The sequence below is a fragment of the Epinephelus fuscoguttatus genome, linkage group LG15 (assembly GCF_011397635.1).
Source record: "Epinephelus fuscoguttatus linkage group LG15, E.fuscoguttatus.final_Chr_v1".
Classification (NCBI taxonomy): Eukaryota; Metazoa; Chordata; class Actinopteri; order Perciformes; family Serranidae; genus Epinephelus; species Epinephelus fuscoguttatus.
Genome location: NC_064766.1, coordinates 2,849,701 through 2,868,061, shown reverse-complemented (window position 1 = coordinate 2,868,061; position 18,361 = coordinate 2,849,701). Strand labels below are relative to the sequence as shown.

The window sequence follows — 18,361 nt, the reverse complement described above, 5'->3', positions numbered from 1 at the left end:
GGCGATGCTATTGACTGAACAGGTCTCCGATCTGTGACTCTGAGGTGGAGATATAAAGAAGAGGAGAGATACAGAGAAAATTCAGCATCTAAAACTAAACATCAGCATCTGTCTGCTGTGTTTGTCAATGTCCTCTCCTTTAACATTTGGGATTGGGAGCATGAATGTTGGTTTTATCCTGTTGCACATCCATCCCTCTTTGATTCGAGACCGCTGTTGGATAAGTTTGCCTCGGGACCCTGGCCCCGCTGTCATAGGGCCTCAATTTCCCAGACTGCATAGCTTCTTTCTTCTACATCCGCCATATTGCCTCCTCATAAACGCGCTGGCTGGATCGGCTCGTACTCACAACTGAAAATGTAAGTACGGTACTGAAATAATCATATTTTGAGCCAGCTAGGAATATATTGTTTAAATGTATGTGTTTGTGCATCAGTGACCGTTCGCATACCAGTTTGAAACTGTTAAAACCTGGAAAATAAGACTGAAAAAACATATAGCTCCCCTCAGGAGATTGGTGCGTCGGCTCTTTCTCTGTTGTTGTTTTTCCCTCTGTCACAGCGACAAATTACATTCACGACTCCCTCGCAATATTTCAATTATTAGCTTTTTATCATTTTCCATAATATTTAAATGTACGCCCATGTAGGCTTTGTCATCTAGCAACTACACACGTGCCATATTCAAACCTTATTTCGCCTCTAATGTTAGCGTTATGAAGAATAGCTAGCTTCTCTGGTAGCTAGTTAGCATTAGCCGAGCCCCACAGATTTTACATGAAATCTGTGCGCGGGGTCTGTATTATCAATTGCAGCAGTTTAGATCGTGTCAATAAGATGGGCTGAAGCAAATACCAGAGTATAGCTATTCATTGTCTTGTGCTAGCTAGAAAAAAACACTCTAATATAAAAGGCAACAACGGTAGAGAACATGTGTGTAGTTTGAGTCAGTAGTTATGAGTTAGGATTTTATAATGACTGCGTTAACATTACAGATAATGTATAGGTTGTGGTCAAGACTTCACAGGGTTTATTTCACCGTTGTTGGGTTTATTTTTCTTGATATTGTTAAGCTCGTGAAAAGAGAGACCAGTTTGCCTTCTTACCACCCCAGTGTGTTTGGTGTGGACCACCACCACTTTCATCTCTTGTCTGTCACATGTAGGCAATATGGCCACACAATCAACGTCTAGCTATCAGGGAGAAGATTTAAATATTTGACATTCAGGTTCCTTAGCTTATTTATATGTCTCTTCTAAAGGCTATTAGGTAGTAGAAACGAAGCACACGTAGCCCATCAGGCCCAGTACCCTTTGTCGGTTACTCAAGGCAGACTAAAGATATTTTGGCCATGAATTCAAGCTGTGCATCACCCAAAGGTCTCAGGTGGCATGTCACAGTGGCAAAAACTATTATTTTGATTGTCAGTAGAACTGAGTTGTGATATTTGGATTATTACACACAGATTTAAGTCCTAAGTGCCCTCTCTCTGGCACTGTTATTTGGAAAAAACATTTCTCTAGCTCAGCCTAGGTCAATTGGAATCCAGTATCCATATTTACTCATGAGGAATAAGAGATAATTAATTGCAGGATTTCACTGCAAGGGGGATAATTCTGTAACATCGTTTAAAAAACCTTGAAAATCTACATTTTAATCATAAGATATTTTCTGTTAAATTCACACCTTGAACAGTTCTCTATGTGAAAATTCACATTTTGATGTCTTTCAAATGTTGCTGTTCCTTGGCATTTCATTCCTTAAGAAACTGACTCAAATGCTTTGTAGGAATAAGACACAATACCAGAAATAGATGTGTAATGCAATCCAGTGCAATAGCCATACATTTAACAAGGACCCAGCCAGAAAGGAGAGTAGCCCCATAATAAGTGTTTGTGGCAGCAAGAATACTTCCTTTGGTGATGTAATTTTTCTTTTTATTTTGACAGTTAATAAACAGATATGTTTTTATGAAGGAAAGACAGTTTTAAGAATAATTAAATATTTTAAGCAAGACTTTAATCAGGATGACTTAAATGTATTAGAAATGCCCAACTCTAAATAAGAAGACATAGATAACATTAGAAGCAGGCCTGCTGATCATGTACAGGACATAAATGCTAATAAATAGTTATGATACAGAAGAGCAATGTCCAGTATCCATCTCTTAAGTAAGAGCTGCCTGAAGCAGGTGGGTGTAAACCTCTTATGCCCCATTCATTGGTGCTTCTACTACTATAAACAAAAAAATAAGTTATTTCTATTTTATTAAATATAAATCACCAGTAGTTCATATAGATTACCCTTATATAGGTTATTGAGATGCAGTTTCTCACAAATGGAAATATAAAATCCAAGCACACTGTATGTGTGCAGTTGAAAATCAAATCCTAAAGAGCAATAAAACAACAAGGTTTTGAACATACTGTACGTTCATTCTATTTATTTCACAGCACCTACATTTATTCATGACATTTTACAATTATTGTTAAACTTTTTATTAAAATGGTCTTAAAAAGCATGAACACAAACCATAAAAAAATGTGTTTTGGTAACTGCATGAGAACACCTGCGTATCGGTCTGTATCATTTCTGAACATCTTATAGTGGCAAAACGATTGGCCTGTGGATAACAAATGCACTAAAAATATGGCCCCAGCTTTATTTAGTTGTAACTAAAGTCTTTAGTTATGAGCGGATATGGCTCAGAGGTAGAGTGGGTAGATCAGTGGTTCGATCCCCAGCTCCTCCTGTCTGCATGTCGAAGTATCCTTGAACAAGATACTGAACCCCAAATTGCTCCCATGATGCTTCCATCGGTGGGTGTGTGTGTGTGTGTGTGTGGGTGTTAAAAACTGAGTAGCAGGTGGCACCTTGTATGGGTGCTATACAAATGCAGGTCCATTTTTACCTGCTGTTACCAGTTGTAGGAATCGATTGAATTGTTACAATAGGCTGCACTTTTCTTTGTTTTAGGTTTTTAGTTTCAGGTCTTTGTTGTCATACGCACAATATTTACAGAGAAGCAGTCATTGGCAAGAAAAATCCTAGATGTCAGGTTCCCTCAGACAATGCCTATTGCGTGTGTGTGTGTGTGTGTGTGTGTGTGTGTATGAAAAAACAAAAACCCTGCAAGTAAAAAAGAGAGAATCCAAGACATAACATTATGTAAAAATATCATTTATGTAGGAAAAAATGCAACATATATGACATATGAAAAATAGTATAAACTTGTAGTAGACACGTGCACAGTAATTTAAACTTTTTCATCAGACAAGCTTGATACATTGTTATGCAAGCTGCTGTATTGTTCAGATGCTCTATGAAATGCACAAGGCAAAGCAAATGATTTGAATATTATCTATGTAAATGATGACTGAAATTTAAATTTGAACAATTTTACAATGTTTTGAAAAAACAGGGCAGCTGTACAGAAGGATGTTTACAATAACCAGTGCTCACACCATTTAAATAATAATATGATAAAATTATTCAAGGCTGAATTTAGGAGGTAAAGCGTGTGTGTGTGTGTGTGTGTCAAAGGTAGTCATCACATCCTAGATGTATAAGAAAAATCTAATATTGTTTTTGTGTTTTTCAGTGTTGCAGTAATGACTCAGACAGTTCAGACCAATGGGGTTCAACCCCTCAGTAAGACCTGGGAGCTGAGTCTGTACGAACTACAGAGAACTCCACAGGTAACAAATTCATAGTGTATCATTTTATTCATATCAGTTGAATCTTATCAAAATGATTTTACTTTTTATATTGTTTTAAACAGACTTTTATCAATCACACAGCATGTTGACATTGTTCTGGCAGACTATACCTAAAACACATAAGCAATTCACCAATTGATGGTTAATTATCCCCATAACACAGGGATGATGACCTGATACAATGTCCAATATCTAAAATGATTTTTTTCAGTTGTTGTTGATTTTCTGGACCTAAAACATCAACATAGCTGTATCAGTGTCCACAGATAGATGCATCTTTGTGTTTACTAACCTCTCTCTGGATCTGTTTCACACTGGCACAGGAGGCTATAACAGATGGGTTGGAAATAGCAGTGTCGCCCAGGTCCTTGCACAGCGAACTCATGTGTCCTATCTGTCTGGACATGTTGAAGAACACAATGACAACCAAAGAATGTCTGCACCGCTTTTGCGCTGATTGTATCATCACAGCTTTAAGATCTGGGTAAGTTTTACCATGTAGTGGTAACCAGGAGAGCCTTCTCTGTCCCTTCAATGATATTCAGGTTTCTCATTATCTCACCCGAGGGTGGGACCACCAGCTAATTCAGTCATGTGAATGTCAGAGTTGTAGAGATTGAGTAACGGTGACCCCTGAAGGAAGGGAAAGCTTCATATCTTGTCATCATTTTATTAGATCAGTAGTGGTGGATGCTAGTGTCTCTCAAAGACTTAAGTTAATGGTGATTACACTGGAGCATACTCACATCCCCAAACACTGAAACTATTTTTGAACACTTCGATGGTTCCTCCTGTCCATTGTGGCCACACATAGATTAGGGGTGTGCCATATCATATTGTTCACGGTAATACCGGAATAATTTTTGATATGATATAAAACATTATATCATGATATGATATAAAACATTATATCATGATACTTACAGTATTTTGACTTGTTGACATATTGACGCCATACTGTTATGCACGGCAAAAACGAAAATTCACTGAGAGCTGAGTCCTTCTTTCAGAGAAATTCCAAGGATTCATGTGTTTATCCCAGGCGGGTATAAAATACCCACAATTCTTGCACACGATTTGCTGGAAGTGAAGGCAGGGCCTCTTCTATGAAACTTGTGCCAGTGGAGCTCAGGAGGATTTAGATAACACTGTCATTTATTTGGATTAATATCTCCAGTTTTTATCAAAGAAGCAAAAAATATTGACAGAAACCTCATAATTACACTTTCCAATGTGTCCACTGCCACGTAATGAGCTTTTTAAAATGATGTGATTTAGATAAAAAGTTTCTAAATTAATCAGTCACAGCAGACATGGGGCACGAGGCGTCCACCCCCCACCCCACCCCTTCTATTCACGTGACAATGACATAATAATTACTTTCATTCTGTCAGCTTCAGTCTGTGTATTTTTCGGGAGAATCAAGGTGACAGCAGCGAGATAAAACTAACCATAGACTTCTCCTCGTGGCCCTAACTATCGCCAAGAAAACTATCCTCATGAACTGGAAATCAAAAAACACCATACATCTAGCTCACTGGAAGAACTTACTCATTGTCTACAGCTCCATGGAATATAAATCCTCCCTTTTCAGTAGCACAACAGAACCCCAATCCTCCTGGTCCAACCTCATCGACTTCTTAACATCTTATGTTCTATCCGACCGATTTTTCTTGTCTGAGAGCCAATCATCCATATCTGCACATAATCCACCCATCATCATGATGATCATCAATATTCTTGGAATATCTTCTTCATAGAAAACACAAGCTCACACACACGCACAAGGATACACTCAAAAGCACATTCTTAATTTTCTTTTTCTTTTTTTTTTCTATTATTATTATTATTATTGTTGTTATTATTATTATTTTTACCATTTTTCTATTATAATTAGATAATCATTAGGGAATGGGAAGAGAGAGGATGAGGGATAACAAATATAATTCAGCCTATCTTACTATATAATGATGAAAACTGTCTGTGGGTGTGTCTGTCTGTGTGTCTGTTCCATGTTTTTCTCCTCTCTGACTTGGTCAATCCATGTGAAATTTGGCACAGTGGTAGAAGGTAATGGGAGGATGGGAGGAACTTCCAGTTATATAGATTTTCCGCCATTTTGAATTTTGCATCTGCATGAAACTTGCTGAACATAATCTAGGGACCAATATCTACAGTTCGCTCTTGGCAAAAGTTGGAAAACGTGAAGCCGAAGCCGAATAATATTAAACGCTTGGCTGAATACCGAGTACCGAATACCGAATATTGTTGTTTAGTTTTTCATTAGTTTTGGCAGATGAACCCCCTCCAGATTAGTGTTGTCACGGTACCAAAATTGGATCCCACTGTACGATACCAATGAAAATATCATGGTTCTGAGTAGTATCACGATACCACAGTGAAAATGAGGCAGATGTGCCTTTTGTCATTTATGAAAAGATAAATCACTTTTCTATTATAGGCTACATCAATGATATTTCAATGGAATAAATTACTTATTGACTTATTCATACTTCAAAAGCAGAATCAATGAGTGATTAACATAGGGGGGATCAAAATAAAATAAATAAATAAAATAAGAATCAACCAGCCACCCTCCTCCCCTTCATAAGTAAAGAACAGTCCCTAAAGTGCGGTGAGGTTTGTGGGCCGTGAACAGCTCGTTTCTCCTCTGACATGTCACATAACTGTGTTCGGCTGGCTCGGCTGTTCAGGTACTTCTGGGCAGTCCACACGCCAAGAAGAAGATATTATTGGAGCCGACTTATCCGTCGCCGGTATGCCGATGGCCACCGTATTTGACAGGAATACATTACTGTCTGTGTCTGTGACCCCCGTTCAACCCACAATCGGTGGGATTCGCCTTTCGTTTCTGCTGCTGGTTGAAATCTGTAGGCTGCTCACACAGCGTGCTGAATGATTTAAGCCTATTTTGCTTGCTCAAAAGTATTTTGTGAGTGCAGTGAGGGATGGATTGTCACACTGCCGACATTTTACTCCGCACGTCACAGCACGCTGTTTGATTGCATTATCAAAACACGCCACTATTATTCGGCCTTGCTTTTAACTTATTCCACCGAATACCAAATGTGTGTTTTTTTGCAACATTCGGCCGAATATATTCGGTTACCGAATATTCGGTGCATCCCTAATCTCAAGGGTTTCAGCGATCACCACGCAACTTTGTAGGCATATGACCACACATAATCTGAGGGGACCCCTCCATTATTGATCTGATCAAACAAAATGGGGGCGCTAGAGAGCTAATTTCTTATCTAGGCCTAACCGCCATATCGATTTTTACTAAACTTGGTAGATATGTAGAACAGGACGCCTCAAGATGACTGGAGAAATTTAACTCTAATTGGCAACTGGGTGGCGCTATAAAAACAGAAAAATGCTTAAAAATGGCTAAAATGCGACTGATCGCTATGGCTCCCCCTGTGGCCCAATGTTAGTTTTTTTTCCCCTAATTTTTGGTATGACTAAGTCATGGTATGGTATGCTGTACATAGTCACGGAAACTGTCAGTGTGTCATTCTGTCAGTCAGTCAGTCATTCTACCAGTGCGCCCCACTTTTAAGTCAATACAACATATAAACACTTGAACAATTTGCCTTTCAGCGTGCTACCTCAACTACTAATGAACAGTTTTAGCCCACTAACTATCTCACTATTGGCAATGGTACTACTGTACTTTCAATAAAGCAATCGTACTATTAAATTCACAAAAACTCTGTCTGAAGACATTGATCTTCTTAATGGGTTCAGTTGACTATTTAATCTGCAATTTCTTATGACCTGTATCCCGAACACACACCATGTGAAATTGTACGTGGGCAACTGTGCACTCAATGGGTATGGACTAGTTATTATTATTATTATTATTACTATTATTATTATACACAAGCTCTGCCTCGGATCCCTGATGGGTAGGGCTGGATAGAACTTATTTCAGAGGATTACACAGCGGTATCATGTACAATCAACGTGGTCAGCTGTTTCAGAGCAGTGCAGCTCATCAGATCAGATCTGGTATTGTCATTACTGTAGCTGAGTTTGTGGCCATACACATATAAAATCTGAAACATTTTTGGAATCACAGTGTGATTCTGTATGTGAGTCTGTCAACATACTGTACATGCTGTGGTGATTTAGGACTTTTTTCAGCTGTTGTCCTTACTGCACTCTGAAAAGGGTTTAGGGTGTGAATGTGTCTATGAGAGAGTGTCTGTAGGGGCTAGTGATGTCATGAGAACCGATACTCACAATACCTTTCGATTCCATGATGAAAAAAACCCGGCGATACTCATTTTTCCAAAAAAAAACAAAAAACAAAAAAAAAAAACGGAAGAACTGATACCAGCGTAAGAACTGGTGCTATGACTCTTCTGGAACTGATGGGGGCAGTATATGCCATATAGCGTTACAGTCCATGCCTACATTCAGAGCGAGGGGGTGACGAGAAAGAGGAGAGAGCAGCTGCCTGCTAAAGCCCACATTCAGAACCAGTCACGGCTGCACTTTAGGACAGAAAATAGATCTGCTAGATATGCAGTTTTAAACACCACGTTGTCTGTTTATTAACTGCTTGTAACTCGTCCCCAAGCCCCCTCCCCCCCGGGAGAGAGTCCGGTGGTCTCCTATGAGCCCAGCCTTCGAGACATGCAACACTCCATTAAATGTCATTCAGTTCATCAAAAAATATCCCAGTTAAGTCAGTAGCATAATAAGTAGATATGTTCCATGTTATTTTGTTTAATTTCAGCAACACAGAGAACAGCTTGAACAAGCTGCCTGTGAACTAACGATCAGGGATTTCACTCTCAGCAGTATCTGACTGCTGTCAAATAAGATGTTATTGGACAGCATGTCATTAACAAAACCCATGAGCTTAGACAAGTGCTTACTTGATTTACATTTGTCTAATGTGCTTTTGACCACAAACTTTATATATGGGTGCGCAGTAAGTGCCAAAGAAAAGGTTTGTGTTTATAAGCCGTGAATTGCCTTTAAGTGTGTTCTCTAAATTACCCCCATGTAGCCTGAAGCACCTTTTTATATTCAAGTTTGAGGCTCACAGTCAGTTTATTGTTTGATTTAAACTTACCTTGACAGAAATTAAAATGTATTTTTTAAGTGTGTTACAGTGTAAATAGTAAAAAGTAAATGGACCTAAACTTGTATAGCGCCTTTACAGTCATTTCACCACTCAAAGTGCTTTTTACACTACGAGTCACATTCACACACTCATTCACACAAACACACACACACACACACACACACACACACACACACACACACACTGGTGGCTGAGGCTGCCATACACGGGGCCACCTGCTACTCAGTTTTTAACACACTCAAACACTGATGGAACAGCCATCAAGAGCAATTTGGGGTTCAGTATCTTGCTCAAGGGTACTTCAACATGCGGACTGGAGGAGTCGGGGATTGAACTGTCGATGTTCTGATTTATGGACAATCCCGCTCTACTTCTGGGCCACAGCCGCCCACATTAAAAATAATAGTCTGGATCAATAACATTAGTCCACATTGTTGAATTGGCATTATTGTTGTTGTTTATGATGATGAATTTTTCAAAATGTCTGTCTGTCCTCCCTGACTCTGCAGTAATAAAGAGTGTCCTACCTGTCGCAAGAAGCTGGTGTCCAAGAGGTCGCTGCGTCCAGACCCTAATTTTGATGCCCTGATTAGTAAGTAACCACAAGAAGGTTAAAGGAGGTTTAATCACTACACAAAAATATGGATGAACTGAAAATTGTGAGTCAAAACATTGTAAAAACATTTTAGAATTTAGTTTTATATTAACTTATGCCATTTCAGGCAAGATTTATCCCAGCCGCGATGAGTATGAAGCCCACCAAGAAAGAGTGTTGGCCCGCATTAGCAAACACAACAACCAGCAAGCCCTGTCCCACAGCATAGAGGAGGGGCTGAAGATACAGGCTATGACCAGGTAAACAGTGATCTCAACACACAACAATAATGCAAATATAACAATCATGCAAATACAAACTTAATACATTGCATTTGCATTTGTTTCTTACAGACTGCAGCGTGGTAAGAGACACACAGTGGAGAATGGTAGTGGAGCTGAGGACAATGGAGACTCCTCCCACTGTAGCAACGCTTCTGTCCACAGCAACCAGGTATGTTAGGATGTTTAACACATCACATGTGACAGTGTGTATGCATTTTGTGCCCCACTTCTCAACGTTGACATTATAAAGCATGCACCAAGCAAGCCCTGCTGGGAGTCAGTTGTAATGGTGTGACCAGTGAAAATATTAAGAGACACACTGTGAAATGGTTTAAGTATTGAGCCCAGTTAGTGTTGCGCTAGACCAGGGGTAGGCAACCTGTGGCTCCGGAGCCACATGTGGCTCTTTAGCCCCTGTCCAGTGGCTCCTTGAGCCTTTGAGAAAAGAAGTCTATGGAAATTCCTTCTATGAATCCAAATGTTGCTGAACCTCGATAGCAGTGGCTGGTTAGCTATGGATGCCAAATCCAAAAAGTAAATTGAATAAAATAGAGAATGTAGTAGTGCGTGGACAGATTTGTTTGCTCTCACTGCCAGCTCTGCAAAATTTAAGTACCAGATAATTATTAATAGTGCCCTGCACAGTGGCCACCTTGTGGTAAAACATATTAACAAATGCTTGCTTAGACCATAAGTATACGCTAATTTAGACTTAATAGGCTATTTACCTTGATTATAAGGCTCAAACATTTTTTTGCAGCTCCACACAGATTTTTTCAAATTATTTTTGGTCAAAAATGGCTCTTTTAATGGCAAAGGTTGCAGACCCCTGCGCTAGACCAATGTAATGATGAGACTCAGAAATAAATATTGTAATTGTTGAGACACACACTGCTGTGAATGACAGGGAAGCTTGGTAATCACTGCCACTATTGCAGAACTACAGGATAAGCAAACTTTAATTAGGGATGAGACTGTGTTCAAAGGTGCGCTTCTCCTCCTGGTGTTTTTTTTTTCCCCATCATAGAAATACTGTTTTTGAACATTTTCCCCCAGGAGGCAGGTCCAAGCATTAAGCGCACCAAGACGAGTGATGACAGTGGTTTGGACATGGATAATGCTGCTGAGAACGGGGGAGGGGATTCTGTGATCGACGGTGGTGCCAGCGAAATAGAACTGGTGTTCAGGCCACATCCCACCCTGATGGAGAAGGATGACGGTCACAACAGGTAGTGTCACACATATACAGCTTCAGTTAAGACTTGTGCTGATCTCACAAATAAAATACAGGAGTTGACTTGTCTGCTGTGATGTGAAAGAGAGGCACAGAAAAGAAGCATTTCAAAAATCAAACAACTGATAAATCTGTCTGCTGTCTTGTAGCGATGGGTAACATTTTGTTTTTTAATTCAGTACCAATGCAGAATTAATGCTAGTACCTTAACTGTGCCTGAATACATTTTCTAACGGCAAACATAAAGAACATTGTGGTTTAGCAGTTGAACAACACATACCCCAAATTTAATATTGACACATTAACATAATAAACCAACCATAGAATGTACAAAATGACCGTATCGCAAACATCAAGTATAAATGGTCACGTTGTTTCATTAAGCTGCTGACATGAGACTTGCTACGGCATTTTGATTCTCTCATTCTCTCCTTTGGCTCTGTCCCTCTAACAGACACAGTCACGCAAAGAAAGACTCACAAACATGATTTATCACACACACTCCTCCAGCCAACCAGATCACTTTCTCCTGAGCAATAGTGTCTGAGGCGAAGCGTGTATCTCATCTGCAGGGCTCCACACTGCTGTTTAATTGCATTTTGCAACCATGCAGCTGCAGTGCAACCTGTAAATATTATCAGTATATGAACTGGAGAGCTTTTTCATTGTTTTTTTTCCCAGCTTACAGTAAACAAATCAGCACCATCAGTTTAACTGCACCATGGTAATCGTTAAACTTAATGAGATTAAGGATAGCAGGAGTAGAGGAAGTGTGTCATTGTACCAGCTGGGTTCAGACCGTGACAATATAGTCTTGAGCACCCATCCATATCCATAGCCATAGCCATATTGTCATTTACATATTAACTGTGCCAGCTGATTTACATATATTTGAATGTATGTGTGTGTCTGCAGTGTGGAGTTTGTCCCTCGCTACATTAAGACGTCCGGTAATGCTACAGTGGATCACCTGTCTAAATACCTGGCCGTCAGACTGGCTCTGGAGGAGCTGAGAAGAAATGCAGAGGCCAGTCCTGTTAATGTGGAGGCAGCTTCAGAGAAACAGTACACCATCTACATACCTACTGCTGGAAACCAGTTCACTGTGAGTATACACACACACACACACACACACACACACACACACACACACGCAATAGGCATTGTCTGAGGGAACCTGACATCTAGGATTTTTCGTGATCCTCTATACACTAAAAGCTACACCTACCTCTATAATGTTCTAGGTTTGAAAGCATTTTTGAATATATATGTAGGGGGACGTTCAAACTAAAACAGGGTATTATGTTGCTCTGTACATTCTGTACATTCAAGAAGTTGGGCAGTATGAGTAAATAATTTCTACTGAGAAATAGTAGTACATTGTAGAAGAAGGTGTTTTCTAACTTGTTTGGCATGTGTACGGCATTTCATGGATTTCATTTAAATGTAGTTGAAACCAGTCTGCTTATCATATGAGAAAGAACAATTCTGCTGCTACAGACCATTGACTGATGATAAAGATGAACGACATGTCTTCATGTCCTCCCACTGTACAAAAATGAAGCCAAAATATCCTGGATGGGGCGGCCACCATCCTGTGCTGGTGACATCATTTGGAGCCAAAGTCTGCGCAGCAGTGATCTCTGCGATCTGACCATTGATCACAAGCGCATCAATTGGCATGCACAGCTGTCAGTCAAGATCAGACCCACTTTTTTATAGCATCAAATAACTTAATTCCAACCAAAATTATGAAAAACATGAACAATTGAGCATAATGATAAGAACTACCTTAAAAGACAGAACCCATCTTTGGGAAAAAAAAATTTGATGTGTAGTTCTAGCTTTTAGTTTGGCCCATTTCCCATCTGCTAACATGGAGGGAGCCAGGTTTATGACTTATACTGCAGCCAGCCACCAGGGGGCGATCCCAATGTTTTGGCTTCATTTTTGGGGAGCTGTCATGTCGTCCATCTGTATGTACAGACTGTGCTACAGATAAGTGGAACCTTGAGGATAACGTAGGAATGGAAAAGATTAATTAAAGAAGGTCATAATAGTCAGAGTGGGAAACCCTTCATGGATGTTTGAACTGTTTAACTCTGTTCACAGGTTCTGAATGGTTCCTTCTCCCTTGAGCTGGTCAGCGAAAAGTACTGGAAGGTGAACAAACCCATGGAGCTCTACTTTGCTCCTACTAAAGAACACAAGTAGACGCATACGAACACACACATGCATACACACACGCGCGCACACGTGCACACACACACACACACACACACACACACACACACACACACACCAGTAGGAAATAAACATATGGACTTTGCTATACTTGCACACACAGAAACAAGAGGAGAGGAATTTGTGTGTCTGAAGGAGATGAGAGGGGTTGGTTTTACCCTCAAAAGGACTCTTGTAAAAAGAAAAAAACTTGTTTTATATTCTCTGTATCTTTCTCTGTGTCTCTTTCTATCTCTCTCTCTCTCTCTCTCTATCTCTCTCTCTCTCTCTCTGTAGAAGGTAGCAGATCAGTACAACAGCCAGCAGGTAAATCAAAGCGATAATGGGCTTTTAAAGTATTTGTAGACTTGTTCCAACTCTGAAAAGCAGGGTCCATTCACAGTCTGAATTAGCAATGTTCTATTTTCCAAGTAATAGAAATTTTATCATACTGTTTTTTGTCTTCAGTAGAGGCCCCTTTATGCTCTGTGATTTTGGTCTGTATCCAAAGTTGACTTTGAGAGACACAGGTGAAATCTTAAATCGTCAGTCCAAATCTTTATTATACAGTATTTGTTTTTCATTACTGGCCATTTTAAATGTCTAAATTTGTGAACCCTAAAACGTTTATGGAATCGCACAACTTTGAAAAGGAAAATTCAAAGCACATAAATTCAGGCAGCATGTTTTCAAAGTAAAATATTTCAGTTTTCAACAATAAGTAGTGATTAATCAGTGGTGATTAAATTTCATAATGGTGTTTGGGTTACTCATGAAACAGATGATTACAGCCTTTTCTTTGCTTCCATAGACAATCTTCTAAACTGGTGGACAGTCAGACACAGATTGCAAACAAGAGTTTATTCGACCCATCTGGCATACTGTGACATGCTGATAGTGTAAAGGGGCCTTTGAAAAAGCACCTGTTAAACCATACGTTGAATACTTCAAGGTAAAATGTGCGTTCACACTGATAACTTGACAGTTATTGACCAGCAGTGGGCAGTGCACCATATTCAGTTGAATCTATATAGTGGTATGAAGCTACAAAGATTGCCTTAGGCAAATCAGTTTTGTTTGTCTTTTTCAGATAATGTTCCAAGTGTTCTCTAAACTTTTTTTTTTAACATGGCTTTATAATAAAACTAGAGAACAGTGAAGGTCTGGATGGCTGCAATGTTTTTGTCAGGGCAGGCTGCTGTCTGAAACTGAATCACTATAACCGTAATCTCTGTAAGCAGATATCTGCATTAGGGCTGCTCCTTGAAATTTATAGATTGGAATCATCAGTCGGAGACCCCTCATACGACTGAGATTGTGCAGTTTACTTTACTGGGAATGTTTTGGTCCCCAGATTTTGTTGCAGAGTGAGCGCTCTTAACTTTCATGCTACACTTTGGTACAGACAGCTGCGGACGTGATGCAGCGGCACGGGAAAGAGAGACTCTGCACCGTAAGGCTTTGAGATAACATTGTCTTCGCTTTTCTGCTTAGAAGTGGTGATTTTACAGCTCGTAGATACTTGATATGACACAGTCTCTGGCTTTTGTTTCATAACGTGTCGGTTAAAATTGTTGTACATTTCCGTACTATATTACTTGAATGCCACTGTCACACTCAACATCCCGCTGCACCTGTTCAAACTTGGAAACTTGATATGGAGGGGGGAAAAAAACAAATTAAGTGTATTAAAAGGCCAAATCTGATTTGACTGACATATTTCAGAATTGGGTACAGCCTTCATCTGCATATGTTAGCAGACTCTGTTGGTTACCAGAAAAGAATTTGGTATCGGAAGTGTTCTGGTTTTCGTTTATAGTCTGAGTTGTATCATCCAATCATGTTTGGTTCCCTGCAGGTGAATGGTCCAGGTGAAAAGCAAAAAAAAGCAGAACACACTGGCCAAAATGCAGTCTTGACACCCATAGGCTATCGTCCGAAAATGATTTAGCTTTTTGGGTTGGTTCTTTTTTCTAATTTATTTGTGTTGGTATGCAGATATCTGTTTATAGAGATTTGCAGAAATGTTGTCTGGACCTGTCTCATCAGTCGAACTGTAAACAGTGAGTGGTGCACAAAAGAGGGAGTCTTGGCCTGGATATCCACTGGCTACATCGCAACTCCTTAGAAATACTGGCTGTTGCCCAAACCAAGATTGCGTAACAGTGAACAAGAGAGCACAAAATGAATGGAGCTCTGGTCATTTCTGTCAGCGATGCTACCAGTGTGAACGCATTACAATCCAACTGCACCATTAGCAGGGCTTGTCTCTGTTTTGCTGGTCTGATATGGCCAGGGTTTTGTGTGCAGCTGAATAACTCGTTGGGAATGTGAATAGTGACGGAGAAGCTGTTGTCTTGATCTGTTGCCTGTAGAAACAAAACTGTCCTCTGATATCTGTGGCTGCTCTCTATGGCTTGTTCTTTTATAAATGTCTTTTATAACATGGAGAGGGAGGAGTGTGATTGGAGGCGGGTGGGGTAGGAGGATAATTTTGCAGCACCATAGACAGTCAAACCATGAAAGTATCTCTTCTGCTATCTCCACCAACCTACTCCCTTTGCTGTTAAATCACTGCTGACTCACCAGTGGAAGGCGGTTTTCTGTCACAGGATCATTTTGTAGCCATCATTTCTTAGATGTAAAGAATAGGCATCAACATCCAAACCATCCTCAGCTATAGCTCAGACATGACATCACAGAATATTTTAGGGTATATTTGTTTTTGTTGTGTTTCAGACACATGGTGGGGTTCGGTTCAGTGTTTTAATACCATGTGTTTCAGTCTCCATGTAGCTAACTTAGGGCTCTGAAAGTTCCACAAGAATAGAAACCCTGAGGAGTGTGTGTGAGCTACAGTGAGTGGATGTGAAGCCAAACATGTTTGTACTATAAATGTTCCATTATGTCAACTGCCTTATTTTACTTGGCATCTGATTCGGTACATTATCACGCCCATAAGAACCCTGACTAGACAAACACCAACCTTTCCACCCAAACATACATGTTTCAAACATGATGTTGCTCTTTTACCTGGTCTTTCTGTTTGTGGGCAAGATGATGGACCAGTGTGTGTGTGTGTGTGTGTAAGAGAGATCATGAGTTTCATTTTTATGGCACAGAAATGTAAAGTTCGCATGTATGAAGCTCCTTCTGTTGATGAGCAGTAATGTAAAGAGGATCAGAGCTGATGTTGTCATAGCTGCTGCTAACAGCCGCTGGGTGGCACATTGACGGATCATGAGTGAGTGGATGAATTGATTTGTTGCTGCAGCCTGCATCAGGTGTGGAAGGATCCCTCTCTACAGCCTGTCTGGACTTAAGGACACCAAATGCAGATATTCACTGCTGTTTCAAAAGTGGGGTGTTTTAGGTCAGAAACAGCATTAATTGTTCCATGAAAAGCTGAAAATGTTTAATTTTTCTTGTCACTGATGTCACATTTGAAATTTAGCAGTGTAGTTCTAATGTAACTCATTTATTTGATCCAAGAGTGATTACACTTGCAGCATTTGAGAGGCAGTGTCAGTGTATGTTGACAGTGGTGAAGAAAACGAAACTAGGGCTTCATATAAACAGTATCTGGTTTGGTGAGCTGATAATCAGAGTAAAGCACTGTCACATTCCAGTATCACTATCTCACAACATTAAAAGGCTGCAGCCCACTTCTTTATGACTTCACTGTTCAGTTCAGGACAGTTCAGTCAATATTTGTGAGAATGTACTAAAGTCTCCTAAACTTAGAAACTACTGCAACCCTTCACATGTGCACTGCTCTTTATCATCAACAACATTTCTGTTAATTTGACAAAACCATCTTAACACTTAGCTTTTTGTGGAGCTTTAACTACATCTCACGGTTTTCATCAGCAGATAGGTTTTGCTTATTTGCTATTATAGAAATGTTTTACCCACTAAATGTCCATTTGTATATTAATTACTCACTGTGTATTATGGGGAATTCGTGAAGAAGACATTTTCTCACGTCTCCATAGTGAACAGAGATCCCAAAAGGTGGATAAAATCTGGGGTTTATATGTATTAAAGGTACACTTCACCCACAAAATGACCATTTGTGTATGGATTACTCATGGCATATTTACTTTAAATTTGTTATAAAAACTTTCTCTCATGCCTCCCCAAAACAGTCTTCATGAATTGAAGTACATGGGGTCCATGTTTAACAACAGCAAAACTATATCAAAACATCTGTTTACAAACTCTCACGACTAGAGCAGTGTAATCCAACTCTCATCTAGGCAGTCGTGTGCTCAGTACTTCACAAACACATGATTTTTCACTAAAATGTTTCTATTTAAAACATGTTGGTACATTCCCATGCACAGCCGAACTCTGAACTTTGCTCAAACAGGGTTCTTTAGAGTTGCAACACTTGTAGGCAGAGGTGTTTTCTTTGTAACATTTTAGTGAAAGTCAGGGATCCCAAGGTCATGGAAAACCTGAAAAAGTCAAAAGAATCTTTAAAAATCATTGAACGTTTTGGAAAAGTCATGGAATTTTGTTGTCTATGAAATTATTGAAGTAGATTATACTGCATGAGCTGTGTGACAGTTTTGATAAAGTGTTGTTAAATGTGGTCCCTGTTTACTTCAATTGGTAGAGAATGGTGGCATTTTTTGGGATTCCCCATTCACTGTGGAGGCATGAGAGAAATTTTTTTCTTCATGATTCAAAGTGGTGACTAACTAATATACAGATAGTTATTTTGCGAGTGAAATATTCCTTTAAAAAAAAAAGCAACTCTAAATGGACCGTGAGTTAAACTACTATTTGGACTAGAATGAACTGAGTTCTGATTTTACCTGTGAATGTGCCATCTCAATTAAGCCTCTGCTTAATTAAATGTCAGTGTGGCTGAGTCACTATGAGGCACACCGCAAATTGAATGACTGCACCAGATTTCTAGCTTTAGTAAAGAGAAAGCTGAAAGTTCCACAAACTAAACTGCCCTGAAGGCATGTGTCAAAGGTCAGCTGCTGGAGTCAAAACTCAGTGAAAACGGCTTCACTCCTGTCTCATTTGGTACCTGTGTGTCTGATAATCTGTCTGTGTGTGTGGAACCTGTACACTGCATCTTTCTGTTTGGACAATAAACCTGAATCTATGTGTTCGACAGAGAACACAAAGTGCTGTTGCTTATGTTCTCATGGTCTGGTCTCTAAAT

The 18,361-nt window shown here is 39.7% G+C and overlaps 1 protein-coding gene across 1 annotated transcript; it reads left to right on the top strand.

Moving 5' to 3' along the window:
- Positions 1-239: 239 nt before the first annotated feature.
- rnf2 (ring finger protein 2) lies at positions 240-18,327 on the top strand. Its single transcript, XM_049599437.1, has 9 exons — positions 240-359; positions 3,601-3,697; positions 4,042-4,202; positions 9,350-9,432; positions 9,563-9,695; positions 9,789-9,888; positions 10,776-10,948; positions 11,869-12,058; positions 13,066-18,327. The coding sequence occupies exons 2-9, from the start codon at positions 3,611-3,613 to the stop codon at positions 13,165-13,167; spliced, it is 1,029 nt and encodes a 342-aa protein (XP_049455394.1). The 5' UTR covers positions 240-359; positions 3,601-3,610; the 3' UTR covers positions 13,168-18,327.
- The last annotated feature ends 34 nt before the right edge of the window (positions 18,328-18,361 follow it).

What these genes read in the sequence shown, in the direction of transcription:
- rnf2 (XM_049599437.1), top strand. Translation starts at nt 3,611, where the DNA reads ATGACTCAGACAGTTCAGACCAATGGGGTTCAACCCCTCAGTAAGACC. An exon ending in AACTACAGAGAACTCCACAG is followed by an intron (nt 3,698 to 4,041) that starts GTAACAAATTCA and finishes ACACTGGCACAG; the next exon opens with GAGGCTATAACAGATGGGTT. An exon ending in ATCACAGCTTTAAGATCTGG is followed by an intron (nt 4,203 to 9,349) that starts GTAAGTTTTACC and finishes CTGACTCTGCAG; the next exon opens with TAATAAAGAGTGTCCTACCT.